This window comes from Phoca vitulina, unplaced genomic scaffold (genome assembly GCF_004348235.1).
Source record: "Phoca vitulina isolate PV1807 unplaced genomic scaffold, GSC_HSeal_1.0 scaffold118, whole genome shotgun sequence".
NCBI lineage: Eukaryota > Metazoa > Chordata > Mammalia > Carnivora > Phocidae > Phoca > Phoca vitulina.
Genome location: NW_022589821.1, coordinates 864,353 through 877,683, shown reverse-complemented (window position 1 = coordinate 877,683; position 13,331 = coordinate 864,353). Strand labels below are relative to the sequence as shown.

The window sequence follows — 13,331 nt, the reverse complement described above, 5'->3', positions numbered from 1 at the left end:
TCCCGCTGAGCGGAGAGCCCAGTGCGGGGCTTGATCCCAGGACCCTGGGATCATGACCTGAGCCGAAGGCAGACGCTTAACGACCGAGCCACCCAGGCGCCCCTTTCCTGTGTTGTCTTCTAGGAGTTGTATAGTTTCAGTTCTTAACATTTAGGCCTATAACCCCTTTTGAGTTGTTTTGTACGTGATGTGAGGTGGGGGCCTCTATGTGTTGTTGTCCTCATTGCTCAGAGCCCAGAAATCAGGAAGCGAGCTTTCTAGCCTGAGCTGAGCCATCTCCTATGTTCAACTCTCACCAGTTAGCAGCTTCATTAACTGTGGTCAGTGCCCTGTCTGGAGCACTGGGGAAGGATGGGGAGAAAGAAAATTGTGTCCTGGTTTCTATAAGTTACAAAGCTCTTGAGGAAGGCAGGGGAAAGCCATGAGACTGATTAGCCCAGAGCATCAGGGGCAGCAAAGGGATTGCAGAGGAGGGCCTACCTAGGGGATGTCTGAGGCTGGATGCTGAGGCTGGATGCTGGCTTAGGCCCAACTGCTCTTGCAGCAAAGCCGCTGCTGGGAAGATGAACCTGTACGAGTCATTTGCCCAGGCCACGCAGCTGGGTGACCTGCACACCTGCTTAATGATGGACATGAAGGCCTGCCAGGAAGACGATGTGCGGTTGCTGTGCCACCTCACGCCCTCCATCTACACAGAGGTCAGTGCCGCTGAGGCAGGGCAGCTGTCCAGGACGGGCTCACGAGACTGTGCATCTCTGCATACAACTCCTGCTGGCCTCGGCAGGCTGTTTTTTTCCAGCACCACACCTGCTCATGCCCCCCCCCCCCCCATTAAAGGTTTAAAAATGTCTAAAACCCACAGAATTCCTTTCCTGTGCTTTGTGGTGTGAGTTGGGGTCTGGGCCTCTACACTTGGCTTCTCAGCCTTGGCCCCATCCTCTGGACCCAGGACAGGCCCCAACAAAATCCACGTTCACACATTGCAGGCCCTCTTGCCTTTTGATTGCTCACTCTCAGTTTCTCTAGTGGTTCCCAAAGACCAGGGCCTTTGTGGTGGAGACTCGACTTTCATTTCCCTCATTCACTCACTGTCTTCTTTAGGAACTGGGACATCAGAGGAGGTATCAGCTCTTCCTCTTGGTGAAGGTTCCTGGGAACAGGGAAATCAGGGCACGGGGTGTGGGCATGACAGGAGGAACTGTGATCTCAGCCAAAAACTGCAGGGGGAGGGGTGCACATACCCAGCCTGTGGCAGTTTCCTCCTCTGCTCCCTCCCTGGTAAACTGGCCTCCCCAAGAAGGGGTCCTGCCTGCCTGTCATGCACCCCAAACACTCACACTCTGCACCTTCTCTTCTTTGGCTTAGGGTTAATATAGATTGGATTTTTTTTACTGCCAGGGATGCAAATGCTTATTTTTTTTACTGCTGCCACACAGCACTCACCAGTCATGGCCAGTCCTTTTTGGCTCTAGCTCCATCTCTAGATGGCTCCCCATTGCTTTCCTGAGACACACACACTCCTCATGCTGTGGGCACACAAATAGCAAATTTGGGTTTTGGAAGAGTTAGAGTCCCAGCTTCACAGCTGTTGGATCTTTGTTTAGGTATTTGTGTTAGACCCCACATCTGGCTAACCCAGCCATCCCCTGAGCATGTGGGAAGAAAGGGGAGTGGATTATGAGGTACAAGTCAAGGGGTGCACCCTGGATTCCTGCCCCAGCTTCCCTCTTTTTCTGCCCAGTTTCCAGATGAGACCTTGCGGAGCGGCGAGCTGCTGAACATGATCGTGGCTGTTATTGACTCTGCACAGGTGCACAAGGAGCTGTCATCCTGGGAGGCCTGGGCAGTGGTGGGGGAGGGGGGCCTGCACCTGTGTGCACTTCAGGCCTGGGGGCTGGAAGGGAAATGGATCCCAGGGAGGCAGGCGGGGCTCATTCTCTCCTGGGTACTCCCGTTCCACACGGAAAGCTAGGAGGTGGGTTTTTTTTTAGCTTTGAACTGGCCATCCCCTTGGCTCAGGATGAAAATGATCAGGCCATTGACCTTTCCACCATGTACAGGGCCCCGGAGGCTGCAGCTCTTCTTGTGCGTTCTTGTGCCGAACTGAGGTCCCATTTCTGCTCCTCCTCTCCACTCACTTGCCCCATTTATGACAGAAGAGCCCTTCTTTCTTTGCCTTTCTCCTACCCACACCTCTGTTCCAGACTCAGCCTCCCAGGGCCCTTCCCTCCTCCTCAGGCACAGGCTGGTGTGGGTTGGGGCCCAAACTAGGGCGAGGTAGACAAGTTGTCCATTCTCCCTCTGCTATCAGGGCATGGAAACCACTTTAATGGTTTTCTTTAACTATTTTGCCCCAAACAAGCCTTCACCTGTTCTTCGCCAGCCCCTGCATCCTTCAGAGACCTCCCCATGCCTTTAAACCAAGTTTTCTCTTCCTTTGGTTTTTTCCCCATGTGAGCCCTCCTGCTTCTCTTTCCATACTGGCTTCCTGGCTTCTTTTAGAACCAATGGGTCTTGCCTTCTTCCTTCTCCTCCTCCTCAGCTCCAGGAGCTGGTTTGCCACGTGATGATGGGGAACCTGGTTATGTTTCGAAAGGACTCTGTCCTCAACATACTCAGTAAGTGAGCAGACCCTGCAGGCACCCCGGGGGGGAAGAGACGTGTGGCAGCCCTGGATGTTTTCTAGTAACAGCATAGCTGGCTCGGGCTTAGAATGGGGTAGACCATCACTCTGCCCTGCTCTGTGGTCTTGGGCAGGGTTTTTGGATCTGCTTAAGCTCAGGGCTGGTGGGACTATAGGAGTGAAGTGAAGTCTTTGAAAATAATGCTTTGTGTGGAAAGGGAGAGTATCTGTAGTGTTGGGGTCACTGTCCTCACCTGTGTATCACCCCTGCTTGGGATGCTATTAGTCAGTGAGTTAGCCCTATGTGTGTGTGAAGGAGAGAGAGCGCAAGTGCGAGCACGCCCCTTCTCTGTCCCCTGCAGTCCAGAGCCTGGACTGGGAGACCTTTGAGCAGTACTGTGCCTGGCAGCTCTTCCTGGCCCACAACATCCCCCTGGAGACCATAATCCCCATCCTGCAGCACCTCAAATACAAAGGTGAGTAGGGCTGTGGGTAGGGAGAATTGAGGGAAGGACCGTCCCAGTCCCTCTGGGGCAAGGCTGAGGCCCCTAGGCTTCTGGGTGATCAGACCCACTGCTGCCCCTCCCAGCGAAGTCCGGAAGGCCAGGCTCCCTGGTCAGTCACTTAGGCACTTCAGATGAGTCCTGCAGGCAGGCCCACTCTGAGCCAGGCACGAGCTGGGGCTCAGGCCGCTCGGGATTTTCTAGAAGTAAGGGATTGTTCTTCCTGGCTCCATGGGGAAGACTGTCCTTGCTCCTTCGAGTGGCTATTAACCGGGGGATGGGAGAGGTACCAAGATTCTTCTTGGAATTCTACACCCCTCTGAGCAGCCTCTGCCTTCCCCCACAGAGCACCCAGAGGCCCTGTCTTGCCTGCTGCTTCAGCTCCGAAGAGAGAAGTGAGTTCTACTTCCGGGGACTCTAGCTCCCAGTCGCAGCATACCGAGAGAGAGCATCCTGTAAAGGGTTCCTGGCTGCTCCTTCAGGAGGCTGGCCATGCTTTTTTCTACTGTAGACATCTACTTATTCTGCCCTTCCCCTAAAATGATTTACAAACATGCAGCTCCCTTGGGATCTGGGCTTCCTCTTGACTTTACGCCCCTGCCCACCAGGAGCTGCCCTGGGAGGAGGGGGTAGGGGGTGGGGACCGGACATCCTGGTTTCCTGCTCCCCACCCCTACTCTGCTGAGGCCACCCTAGGCTAATCCTAGAGGAGGCTGGGTCAGAGTACAGGGGTGGGGCCTGGAGGGGGAGCTGGCAGAGGCCCCTCCACCCCACCCTCCAGCACAGGCACTTTCCCAACAGCCCAGATAAGTAGGACAGCAGCTGTGTATTTTCTCTACCTTCTTGCCTTCCTTCCACCTTTTCTGCTCTCTTGCCCGAGAGACTAGAAGTGGTACAGAACATCCTAAAGGAAGTGGGCAGGTTGAGGGCTGTGGCTTGCCAGCCCCCTCCCCTGCGCCTTCTCGGGCTAGATACTGTGTGGTCCTTTTGCCTCCCTGGCCCATTTCCTGACTGTTCTGGGCAAGGTGGGAGAGATTTGGTGAGCCGCCCCCCAGTATACATACCAGCTGCTACTGCAGAAACTGAAGAATCACTTGTGTCTCCTGGCTTCGGCAAAGGATGAAACCAGCATTCCTTGGCCCAGAGAGAAGAGGGAGAGGGTGTGAGAGCAGGAAGCTGCAGCAACGCGGGTGGGGGTAGGGGGCTGAGGTTTGGGGAGTAAGTAGGTGGGAGAGACCAGGGGATCCTGAGGCAAGCTGTGTGAGCAGGGTGCCCTCCACTCCTCTCACACCCCCAGGCCCAGCGAGGAGATGGTGAAGATGGTGTTGAGCAGGCCCTGCCACCCTGACGACCAGTTCACCACCAGCATCCTGCGGCACTGGTGCATGAAGCATGACGAGCTGCTGGCCGAGCACATCAAGTCCCTGCTCATCAAGAACAACAGCCTCCCGCGCAAGAGGCAGAGGTGGGAGCAAGAGGCAGAGGGGGGACGTGGGCCCTGTGCAGGGCTGCCCACTGTCCACAGGCCATCACCAGGGCAGTTCCTTCCTGGTTAGTGGGTGACACCTAGTGGTCTGAAGCTACATGGTGTATGGGCCCACTCTGGCCCTTCCCCCTTTCCCTAGTGCCCGGTGGCTGGTCCCTGTTCCACCCCATCCTTCCCCATATGGGCTGCGTCTGTCTTCAGGAGGGGCCCTGGTGGGGAGGGTGTCCCACACTCCTGGAGCCCTCCCTGCAAGCTCAGACTCTGGCTGTGTGACTTCCCTGCAGCCTGAGGAGCTCCAGCAGCAAGCTGGCCCAGCTGACTCTGGAGCAGATCCTGGAGCACTTGGACAACCTACGCCTCAACCTGACCAACACCAAGCAGAACTGTATGCGTGGCAGACCCTGGCTCAGACCAGCCCTAGAGTGGGTGGGGGCAGGGGCAGGAGAGTTGAGTGAGTTTCTGGACCGCTCACTGTCCTTCTTTCCCTGCTCTCCCTCCTCCTCCCTCTAGTTTTTAGCCAGACCCCAATTCTCCAGGCTCTGCAGCACGTGCAGGCAAGCTGTGACGAGGCCCACAAGATGAAGTAAGGCCTCGGGAAGCCGTGGGGGAGGGGTCCTGCCCAGGACAGAGAAGAGGCTGGGAGGAATGTGCTGAGGGTGTGTTCTTTCTCTCAGGTTCAGCGATCTCTTCTCCCTGGCTGAGGAATACGAGGACTCATCCACCAAGCCGCCCAAGAGCCGGAGAAAAGCAGCTCTGTCCAGCCCCCGCAGTCGAAAGAATGCCACACAGCCCCCCAATGCTGAGGAAGAGTCAGGCTCCAGCAGTGCCTCGGTGAGAGCCCTCACCTCTGTGCTCAGCAGCAGGAACAGTGGGAGCGGGTGGGGCTGGGACTAGTAGCTGCTCAGGCTAATGACCGGCCCCCCCATCTCTTCCAGGAGGAAGAAGACACAAAACCGAAGCCTACCAAGCGGAAACGGAAAGGGTCCTCTGCAGTGGGGTCTGACAGTGACTGAGGCCCCATGTTCCTCCATCCCACCCCCAGTTGGACTGCCCTCCCCTCCTTGGTGAATCAGAGGTTAATAAGGGCTGGGGAGATAGTGGGGAGACACCCTCTCCCTCTGCCCAAGGCTCGCCTGGTGGGAAGGATGAGCTGCTTCCTTTGGCTCAGCCTGAGAAGCTGCCATGCAGCCCCAGCCCCTGCTCCCTCCTGTCCAGGCGCCTCCAGCCCCATCACACTGCTGCTCCCACCAACTTGGGTCCCACTGAAGCCAGAGGCTGTGTGAAATCTGGGCTGGTGCAGGTCCTCAGCCCCTGCCCCTCCCCAGCCTCCCAAAGAGAAGAGAAATGGCAGATGGGGCTTGCTGGTCAGAGAGGCCAGGATGGGAGTGAAGACAGTGTATGGACGCCCCTTCCACATGTTCCCCGTCTGGCCTTGATTTGCTCCTAACAGGCATTTTATAGTTGCTCTCCATCCTCCCGTGTGAAATGGGCATTTCATCAGTGATGTGGTCCAGCTGCCTGCCTGTTCCTCAACATGGGGCAGATGCCATAAGAGTTCAGGCAGGGACCGAAGGGAGAGGGAGGCCAGAGCCTTTGGGACTCCCAGAGAGAGACTTCCACAGAACTGTCAAATGGTCCCATTTCCTCGGTTCTGTCTTTTTGGGGTTTTTTGTTTGTTTGTTTGTTTTTTTGGCAGAGATAATCGCGTTTTAAAAGTTTTTAAATGACAATAAAACAAGCCAGAACCTCTTTTGTGCTGGAGTTGCTGGCCCAGGTGCTCTTACCCTGTGCACCTAACTGGTTGCCCCCGCTCCGCTGGTGGCCTCAGAACTTCCCCTTTTCCCTTCCCGAACACCCCCTTGTCTGGAGCAGGAGGGACTTTTTGCCGCCCCCCTCCTGCCCAGACTTCCTGCTGCCACTGGGGCTGTGGGCCAGGCACTGACCTGTCCAGGCACCATCTCCCGTGAAGTTGAACCCTACTTCTCTGTCAAGAAACTAGAGGCTCCCGAAAGTGAGTCTTAGTAGATCTGTGTGCTTACCAACTATTGGAGGACTGCTTGGGGGTGAAGGATGCCCCCAACTCGGATTCTGATGGACAGAAGTAGGCCTGGTGGGGAGAGTTCAGATACCAGCAAGAAGGAACCAACCCTCTTTGTTCCACAGTCTGGCCACTTGCCGTCCCCTGTGTCCCAGCAGAAAAGAATCCCCTAGGCTGCCCAGGAGGCTGGGTGGCCGACGGAAGAGAGAGGAGTGAGGTCTTGGCGGAGGACAGAGGGCTCCTGCAGAATCCAGTGTCCCCTTCTCCAAAGCTGTTATTCCTTCCTTTAAAAGTCTTAGTCGCGGGAGGCCTCTTCCTCTCCCCTTCCCGTTCTCTCTGCCCCAATTAAAACCAGGATGGAAAGCATTCACTGGCTGGCCCCAATTATTGTGCCCTTGCCTGGAAGGAGGGGCCTCCGCAGTCGCCCCTCCAGAACTCTGGCTGGCTGGGCCCCCAGCCATCCCCTGGGGCTGCTGCTGGCGCTGGGGGAGGGCACGGGTCTGGCAATCGGGCCGGGTCTTGCAGCGCCAAATGGGCAAGGGGCCGATTTCTCCGGCCAGTTTTGGGGGAAAGCAATGGCATCCTTAAGCCGGGACGCCACAGTTCGGCCAGATGCCAGAAGCGCCCTGGGGGAGAAAACCTGAACCGGGACCTGGGAGGGTTTGGGCCGCCGGCTGTCTGGGAGGGAGAGCGCACAGGGCGGAGCGCGGCTGTGGGGAGGGCGGAGAGCGCGGGGCCGCCCCCCACGCACTCCCGGCCTCGGCTCCCAGCCCGTGGAGAACCGGGAGGGGGGAGGGGGGAGCTGGGTGGGAAGGGGCGTGTGCCGGCGCACGCGCGCTCCCAAGAGGGAGAGGTCTCCGAGCAAAAGCGAGCGGCCCGTTCTCGGAAGGGAGTCTCTGGGCCACCATGGCCGCCCTCCTGCTGCTGCCCCTGTTGCTGCTGCCACTCCTGATGCTGCGGAAGCTGCACCTCTGGCCCCGGCTGCGCTGGCTCGCGGCCGACTTGGCCTTCGCGGTGCGCGCCCTACGCTGCAAACGGGCTCTTCGAGCGCGCGCCCTGGCCGCGGCCGCCGCCGACCCGAGGGGCCCCGAGGGGGGCTGCAGCCTGGCCTGGCGCCTCGCGCAACTGGCCCGGCAGCGCCCCACACACATCTTCCTCATTCACGGCGCGCGACGCTTCAGCTACGCGGAGGCCGAGCGCGAGAGCAACCGGGCTGCGCGCGCTTTCCTGCGCGCCCGGGGATGGGACGCGGAGCTCGGCGGCGGCGCAGAGGACGAGCGGGCCGCGGGAGTTGCCGGCGCCGCGGCCCCTCTGGCACCCGGGGCCACCGTGGCGCTGCTCCTCCCCGCCTGCCCAGAGTTCCTGTGGCTCTGGTTCGGGCTGGCCAAGGCCGGCCTGCGCACAGCCTTTGTGCCGGCCGCCCTGCGCCGAGGTCCCCTCCTGCACTGTCTCCGCAGCTGCGGCGCGCGCGCGCTCGTGCTGGCGCCAGGTAAGGCCGGAGCGCGAGGCCAGCGGGGGCGGGACCGGCCTCGGAAAGGGGCGCGTCGGTGGGGGGCGGGGAGGGGGAAGGAAGCCGAGCCTCCTCGAGGGGGTTCGGAAAGGGTGCTTGGGGATTTGAGTCTGGGTTTGCGAAGGGATGGAGCTGGGTCTTTGGTTTCCAGAACGGTGATGGGATGTTCATACTCTTCTCGCCCAAGAGCAGTGAAGTGGTGGGGAGGGGCGAGGGGGGGTTGCAAATAGGCTGTGGGGTGGAGAATTCTGGGTCCCCAAGCTATGCCTTCCCACCTCATCCAGAGTTCTTGGAGTCCCTGGAGCCTGACCTGCCAGCCCTGAGAGCCATGGGGCTCCGTCTTTGGGCTGCAGGCCCTGAAACCCATCCTGCTGGAATCAGCGATTTGCTGGCTGAGGCCTCCACTGAAGTGGATGAGCCAGTGCCGGGGTACCTGTCTGCCCCCCAGAGCATAATGGACACGTGCCTGTACATCTTCACTTCTGGCACCACGGGTGAGCACTGGCCTTACCTCCCAGAAACTAGGCAGAGGAAGGCAAGGGGCTGGGGACAGGAACTATGGCCTCAGTTTCCAGGCCACTCCTCCAAACCCCCCCCCCCGCCCCTCCATGCTGGTCCCGAGGATCATACTAATTTCTCCACCTCCCTGAACTTCCCACATTTCCAGGACAGCTTGGCCTCCCTTCTTTTCAGCTTCAGCCTTGCCTCTGCCTCTTTCTTTGGGAAACCAGGGGCAGAGGGAGGCAGGGCCTAAAGCTCAGACCCTTCCCCGGGTCTCCCCCCACCACCCACAGGCCTCCCCAAGGCTGCTCGGATCAGTCACCTGAAGATTCTGCAGTGCCAGGCGTTCTACCAGCTGTGCGGAGCCCACCAGGAGGATGTGATCTACCTTGCCCTCCCACTCTACCACATGTCCGGCTCCCTGTTGGGCATTGTGGGCTGCTTGGGCATTGGTCAGTCTCCCCAACTCCCACCCCAGTCCAACCCCCACCTTTAGTCCTCCAGCAGATGTTTTTTCTAGCAAACATTTATTAAGTACCTAAGTGGTATGCACACCTCGGGATGCTTCCTGAGTCCTTCAGGGTAGAGAATCCAGAGGAAGGCGGGGGCAGGGGCCTACTCTCCGAGGGCTCCTGGTACAGCGGAGTACCATCACCTGCACAACCTACAGACTGGCTAGGGAGGCCACATCGTTCACAGAACTCCAGACTCCAAGGTCGGGGTGGGGAAGGGCTGTGGATGTCAGCCCAGGAAGAAGCAGATGGAGAAGGTTGGCACTTGGGGGCAGGGTACGGAGCACGGACTATGTGGGGACAGGAAGTAGAGAAAGGGCACTAACCTCCCTGAGGCACAGGTGGGAAAGGAAGAAGGCCAAGTTGGGCCTGCTGTTGAGTGTCCCAGCAGGGCCTTCCCAGGGACTACACACTGCACTGAGGACTAGCGTCTGGGAAGGAGGTGGTCAGGGCGCCCCCATAGCCCTTAACCTCACCGTCCTCCCCCTCCTCCCCTTCTGGCAGGGGCCACAGTGGTGCTGAAGTCCAGGTTCTCGGCTGGCCAGTTCTGGGAGGACTGCCAGCAGCACAGGGTGACAGTGTTCCAGTACATCGGGGAGCTATGCCGATACATTGTCAACCAGCCCCCGGTGCGTGGGCACAGGTCCAGGGCAGAGCTGCCCAGGCAGGGAGATGGGCACTTCATGGGGGACGCTGAGACCGTGGTCTGGGAGTTGGAAGAGAACAGCAGGGTGGGGTGAGGGGCCTGGGATGACAGGATATCTGAGTGAGGTCACCGTGGAAGGGGCTCCAGGGGAGTGGGAAACAGGACTTCACTTTTGGGAGCTGGCGTCTTGGGGGTGAACCTTCTGCCCATCTCTCCTCATCTCAGAGCAAGGCAGAACGTGGACATAAGGTCCGGCTGGCGGTGGGCAGTGGGCTGCGCCCGGACACCTGGGAGCGTTTTGTGCGGCGCTTTGGGCCCCTGCGGGTGCTGGAGACCTACGGACTAACAGAGGGCAACGTTGCCACTTTCAACTACACAGGACAGCTGGGTGCTGTGGGACGTGCTTCCTGGCTTTACAAGGTAAGGGAAGGGTGGGGAAGAAACTGGGGATCCCATGGAAGGTGGGGGCCGGCAGGGAGGGGGCTCGTGCAACTGAAATGACCCAGTGCCTGGGTCTCCCTTCCCCCAGCATGTCTTCCCCTTCTCTTTGATTCGCTATGATGTCACCACAGGGGAGCCAATTCGGGACACTCAGGGGCACTGTGTGGCCACATGTCCAGGTTCGTGCTCAGGTGGGGTGGGTGGGGGTGGTGCAGCTGGCAAAGGAGGATTGGGATTAGGCAGTGGGGTGAGGGGCAGGAGGTTCTGGGTGAGGTGGGCAGTCACCCCTGACCCCAGTGACTCTGCCAGGTGAGCCAGGGCTGCTGGTGGCCCCAGTAAGCCAGCAGTCCCCATTCCTGGGCTACGCTGGGGGGCCAGAGCTGGGCCGGGGAAAGCTGCTAAAGGATGTCTTCCGGCCTGGGGATGTTTTCTTCAACACTGGGGACCTGCTGGTCTGCGATGACCAGGGTTTTCTCCGCTTCCACGATCGTACTGGAGACACCTTCAGGTATCTGTCCGTGACTTTGAGTCCTTTCCCAGACATCCAATCTCTGTGACCCAAAGCCCCTAAACCTATCTCCCTAACTTGCACCCAAACACACCCAAACCCAGCCCCTCATCTAACCTCTCCTGTCAGACAGACCTCTGGAACACTTCTTCTCTGTGAGCATCTGGCACCCTGTGTCTTCCCCCACCCACCTTCTAAGGCCCAGGATCTCTGCCCTCTTGCAGGTGGAAAGGGGAGAACGTGGCCACGACTGAGGTGGCGGAAGCCTTGGAGTCCCTGGATTTTCTTCAGGAGGTGAACGTCTACGGAGTCACCGTGCCAGGTGCCAAGACACGGGAGGTGGGAGGCAGCTGGCCCACTGCCCTGACCTGGTATTACTTGGGCCCAGGGAACATGAAGCCGGAGGGTGGTCCACAGCTGACCCTTCCCCACTGACCACCAGGGCACGAAGGCAGAGCTGGAATGGCGGCCCTGGTTCTACGTCCCCCCCACTCATTGGACCTTGTGCAGCTCTACGCCCATGTTTCTGAGAACTTGCCACCGTATGCCTGGCCTCGATTCCTAAGGCTCCAGGTAATCAGCTGCTCCTGCTCCACCCCTCCCCCCCCGCCCCGGTTATCTGCAGCAGCTGGTGGCGCCCAGACCCCACACAGGGATCCTCACGTGATACTCTCCGTGAAGAGAAAGAACAGCTCCTTCCCAGACATGCACTCCTTTGCCCCCCTTCATTCCCTCTGCCCTCCTCCAGGCTTGTCTCCTTCTCTTCCCTGTCACCCCGTCCCCTAAACTCTGACCTCATACCTCCTTTTCCCTGCCCCTTGACAAACTTCAGTCCCTTGACTCACCTGAACCACTGGGCAGAATATGCCTTCCTTCAGCTCCTTTTGATGCCCCTCAGGATTCTCTGGCCACCACGGAGACCTTCAAGCAGCAGAAGGTGCGGATGACAAAGGAGGGCTTTGACCCAAGCACACTGTCTGACCCCCTCTATGTTCTGGACCAGGCTGGGGGTGCCTACCTGCCCCTCACACCTGCCCGGTACAGTGCCCTCCTGGCTGGGGACCTTCGCATCTGAGAGCCCCGCATGCTCAGGTGCCTGAGGGAGCGACTTTGTGGGTTGGGGGCATGGCAGGTGTACTGGGGACTGTCTGGCGTCTTTTTTATACCAGATTTGGAATCATTATTTTGTAATAAACGGGACCAGAGCCAGTCTAGCTCTGTCTTTCTGATCTGCGGTTTGGGGCTTCCCTGTCTGTGGAACTGCGTTTTCCTGGCACAGAGCCCCATACCTCTGCCCTGACTTTATGCGGGCCTGAGCTCCGCGTCTGGACCGCAGTGTTTTTCCTCTCAGGTGACCCCGTGTGATCCCTGTCCTTGGAGAGCCCCTGGTGGTGGGTGTCAGTCTGTGCTGTGTGTGCCCACCCCAGCTTCACGCCCTGAGCACTGGGCAGCTCTGTCGGGGGAGCTATGGGACTGGAGGCCTTGACCAAATGGCACAGGTGACAGAGGCACGGAAATGCTGCTCCCTGTGGCCGGCCAGCCCGTCCCCACAGACGCAGGTGTGGCTGGGCTGGAGAAGAGTCAACCAGGCAAAACAAAGGTTTGATTTTGAGGAAAAGGGTACTCTAGACACCCCTCTTCCCTCACAGCCTCTGATAAAGCCAGTCAATGAGGGGGAAAGGGTGGAGCCACGCAGCACCGCCAGCTCAGATGTTTCTAATTTTACCTCATCTTAGTCCTACATTCCCAGAGCAGCAGCCCAGGTTGGAGCCCCTCAGGCTCTGAGGAGACTTTGAAGGCTTTCCTGGGAGCAAGGCTCACAGTGCATGTGGCAGCAGGAAGAATGGGGGACTCAAAAGGAAAAAGGCCTGTCCTTAGCCTCCAAATGAAGCATCAATAAGGTTCATCATCTAGATGAAACTCCTGCTTCCCCTAAAACTAAAGTCCCACCTGTTGGGGTGCCTGGCTGGTTCAGTCAGTGGAACATTGGACTCTTAATCTCAGGGTTGTGGGTTTGACCCACACATTGGGTGTAGAGATTTTTTTTTTTTTTTTTTAAGTAAAGTCCCTTCTGTTTTGAGCTGTGGGTCCTCGACATATTTTGTTACTTTCCCTTGAGCTGTCTTTCTCCCTCAAATTCCTCTCCCCAACATGAGAGGTCAGGGGACGGGCCCCACCAACTTCGGGTCCCAATGGCTAAGTCCTGTTCTAAAACATATGCATTACCCCAACCTCCATCAGAAAACCCAATTCAGCATCAACAACACACTAATTGAGGTGCACACTGAGGTGCAGGTGACTTCACGCACTGACCAATAAATGAGGAATTACCTCGTTCCGTTCACCGAATTCGGCCAGAAAGAGTGCAATAGTTAAGTGTATGGGGGGGTGCCACGGGGGGCCTGGGTAGGTGTGTCACTTGGCTGGCAGGGCCACGTCCTGCAGCTGCCCTCTTAAAAACCTTAACTCAGCCCATTTCCCAGGACTGTGAGCTGAGGAGCCATCTCTTCCCTCATGGAATCACACACATTTTTTTCTCCACAACCCGTTCCATTTCACCCAA

General features: G+C 58.3%; 2 protein-coding genes across 3 annotated transcripts in view; both read left to right on the top strand.

The window, feature by feature from the left end:
- The window catches only part of INTS3 (integrator complex subunit 3), a 42,047-nt gene extending 35,037 nt beyond the window's left edge, over positions 1-7,010 (top strand). Inside the window, 10 exon segments of the mRNA XM_032398649.1 lie at positions 545-698; positions 1,742-1,810; positions 2,543-2,618; positions 2,986-3,099; positions 3,473-3,521; positions 4,424-4,591; positions 4,897-4,997; positions 5,123-5,195; positions 5,287-5,443; positions 5,548-7,010. Coding sequence (XP_032254540.1) covers positions 545-698; positions 1,742-1,810; positions 2,543-2,618; positions 2,986-3,099; positions 3,473-3,521; positions 4,424-4,591; positions 4,897-4,997; positions 5,123-5,195; positions 5,287-5,443; positions 5,548-5,625 — 1,039 coding nt within the window. The 3' untranslated portion in view covers positions 5,626-7,010.
- Positions 7,011-7,484: 474 nt separating this feature from the next.
- On the top strand, positions 7,485-12,723 carry SLC27A3 (solute carrier family 27 member 3). 2 transcript variants are annotated; one of them, XM_032398655.1, is made up of 10 exons: positions 7,485-8,139; positions 8,445-8,654; positions 8,955-9,113; positions 9,678-9,802; positions 10,045-10,239; positions 10,392-10,439; positions 10,728-10,768; positions 10,993-11,090; positions 11,211-11,341; positions 11,667-12,723. In XM_032398655.1, the coding sequence occupies exons 1-10, from the start codon at positions 7,557-7,559 to the stop codon at positions 11,841-11,843; spliced, it is 1,767 nt and encodes a 588-aa protein (XP_032254546.1). In that variant the 5' UTR covers positions 7,485-7,556; the 3' UTR covers positions 11,844-12,723. The 2 variants fall into 2 exon arrangements, with proteins under 2 accessions (XP_032254546.1, XP_032254545.1); XM_032398654.1 differs by having other exon boundaries at positions 10,349-10,439; positions 10,570-10,768; positions 11,667-12,719.
- The last annotated feature ends 608 nt before the right edge of the window (positions 12,724-13,331 follow it).

What these genes read in the sequence shown, in the direction of transcription:
- SLC27A3 (XM_032398654.1), top strand. Translation starts at nt 7,557, where the DNA reads ATGGCCGCCCTCCTGCTGCTGCCCCTGTTGCTGCTGCCACTCCTGATG. An exon ending in CTACGGAGTCACCGTGCCAG is followed by an intron (nt 11,091 to 11,210) that starts GTGCCAAGACAC and finishes ACTGACCACCAG; the next exon opens with GGCACGAAGGCAGAGCTGGA. An exon ending in CTCGATTCCTAAGGCTCCAG is followed by an intron (nt 11,342 to 11,666) that starts GTAATCAGCTGC and finishes GATGCCCCTCAG; the next exon opens with GATTCTCTGGCCACCACGGA.